Source organism: Aptenodytes forsteri, unplaced genomic scaffold (assembly GCF_000699145.1).
Source record: "Aptenodytes forsteri isolate BGI_AS27 unplaced genomic scaffold, ASM69914v1 Scaffold172, whole genome shotgun sequence".
In the NCBI taxonomy this organism is placed as follows: Eukaryota; Metazoa; Chordata; class Aves; order Sphenisciformes; family Spheniscidae; genus Aptenodytes; species Aptenodytes forsteri.
In genome coordinates this window covers 1,184,583-1,186,149 of record NW_008795018.1, presented here as the reverse complement: position 1 = coordinate 1,186,149, position 1,567 = coordinate 1,184,583, and the positions used below count along the sequence as shown (strand labels likewise).

General features: G+C 34.3%; 1 protein-coding gene across 2 annotated transcripts in view; it reads left to right on the top strand.

The window, feature by feature from the left end:
• The window catches only part of NAA16 (N(alpha)-acetyltransferase 16, NatA auxiliary subunit), a 66,046-nt gene that overhangs the window by 54,715 nt on the left and 9,764 nt on the right, over positions 1-1,567 (top strand). For both annotated transcript variants that reach the window (XM_009275644.2, XM_009275645.2), the window contains exons 12-13: positions 426-554; positions 1,140-1,353. In XM_009275644.2, coding sequence (XP_009273919.1) covers positions 426-554; positions 1,140-1,353 — 343 coding nt within the window. The remainder of the gene's footprint in view (positions 1-425; positions 555-1,139; positions 1,354-1,567) is intronic.

Below are 1,567 nucleotides of genomic sequence, written 5' to 3'. Positions count from 1 at the left end.
TAAAGCAGTAAATATATCGGTGGATTTTTAGACTAGTAGATGCCACTTACCTGATGGGGGGGGGGAAACAATGAAAAGTATTTGCTGAACTTTAAGATTTTTAAAAATAGTGTTTTCTGCCTCCAAATTGTAAAAGTAAGACTGTGTATACAAGCATGAGTTAATCTTAAAAATCTGTTGAGACAGTAATCTTGCTCAGATAACTTTTTTAAATCATTTAAATCTATTCCCTTCTATATTGGGGAGCATAGGGTATCAGAAGCATTATTCTCAGTTGCTGGGTGGTTATATCCATTTTCTATAGTATTCCAAGTAGTTGAAGGATTGATATTTTTTTTCCCTACTAATGGCCCGAAACTAGCCATAGTTGAAAGAAGCAGCTGGTGAGTTATAATAGCAAAAAGTGATAATGACACTTATTTCAGGAAGGAACTTCTGCTATGGAAAACCTAAATGAGATGCAGTGTATGTGGTTCCAGACTGAATGTGCTGCAGCTTATCAAAGGCTGGGGAAGTATGGTGATGCCTTGAAAAAATGCCACGAAGTAGAAAGGGTAAGTAGGTGCAAACACCACCAATTTTTTTCCCAATATTTCTCACACACTAATGAAGATATTTGCTGATGTTATCAGCATGATTTTCTTTGCATATAATGTTTCTAGTATAATGATTTTTAAAAACAGGTTAATACTTGATGATTTATTGTAATAGGTAAGATGTCATCCCTAGCTATTATATGACAAACTATTATTTGAAGTGAAAAGGATTCAATATAAAATACCATGTCTCCTAACTATACAACTACTTGTACTTTAACTTTATGCTGTCTTTTGCCGACTGGTTTTTTTAATCAGAGTAATCGCATTTCACTTGACTTTTAAAGAGTGCCTAAGTCTTTGAACAATCACATTATAGTTTTTGTTAACAAAATAAGATTTTTTTTTCTGGTTGGGTTTTTTCCCTACTGACACGTTCTCTTGGACAATCAGTATTATGTGAATATTCCTATGCCGGTTAAATATTGCCTGTAAATAGTATCAGTTGTAACTTTATTCAGCTCCATCTAATTTAAAAACAAAAAAATAGACTAAGTAAGGGAAGTGCATAAGTTGTGTGGTTTTTTCTCTTTTTTCTTGAAGCATTTTTTTGAGATAACAGATGATCAATTTGACTTCCACACATACTGCATGAGAAAGATGACTCTTCGTGCCTATGTAGACCTTTTGAGATTAGAAGATGTGCTCAGGAAACATGCCTTCTACTTCAAGGCTGCTCGATCAGCAATTGAAATCTACTTGAAGCTCCATGATAATCCTCTTACCAATGAAAGCAAAGAACAAGAAGTGAATTCAGGTATCTAGACCACAACAGAGGCTCATACGTGTATGACACATGTAAAAGCTTATTAAGCTAAGTTATGTGCTATAGAATAAATACAAGTTGTAACATACACAAGTTTTTCCTCTTCTGCCACAATTTGATAACTGAAAAGAGATCATAGATAATGTGCTACAGCTTTCTTCTCTGTTCTTGTCACAGTTTAACCCAGCAGGCAGCTAAACACCAC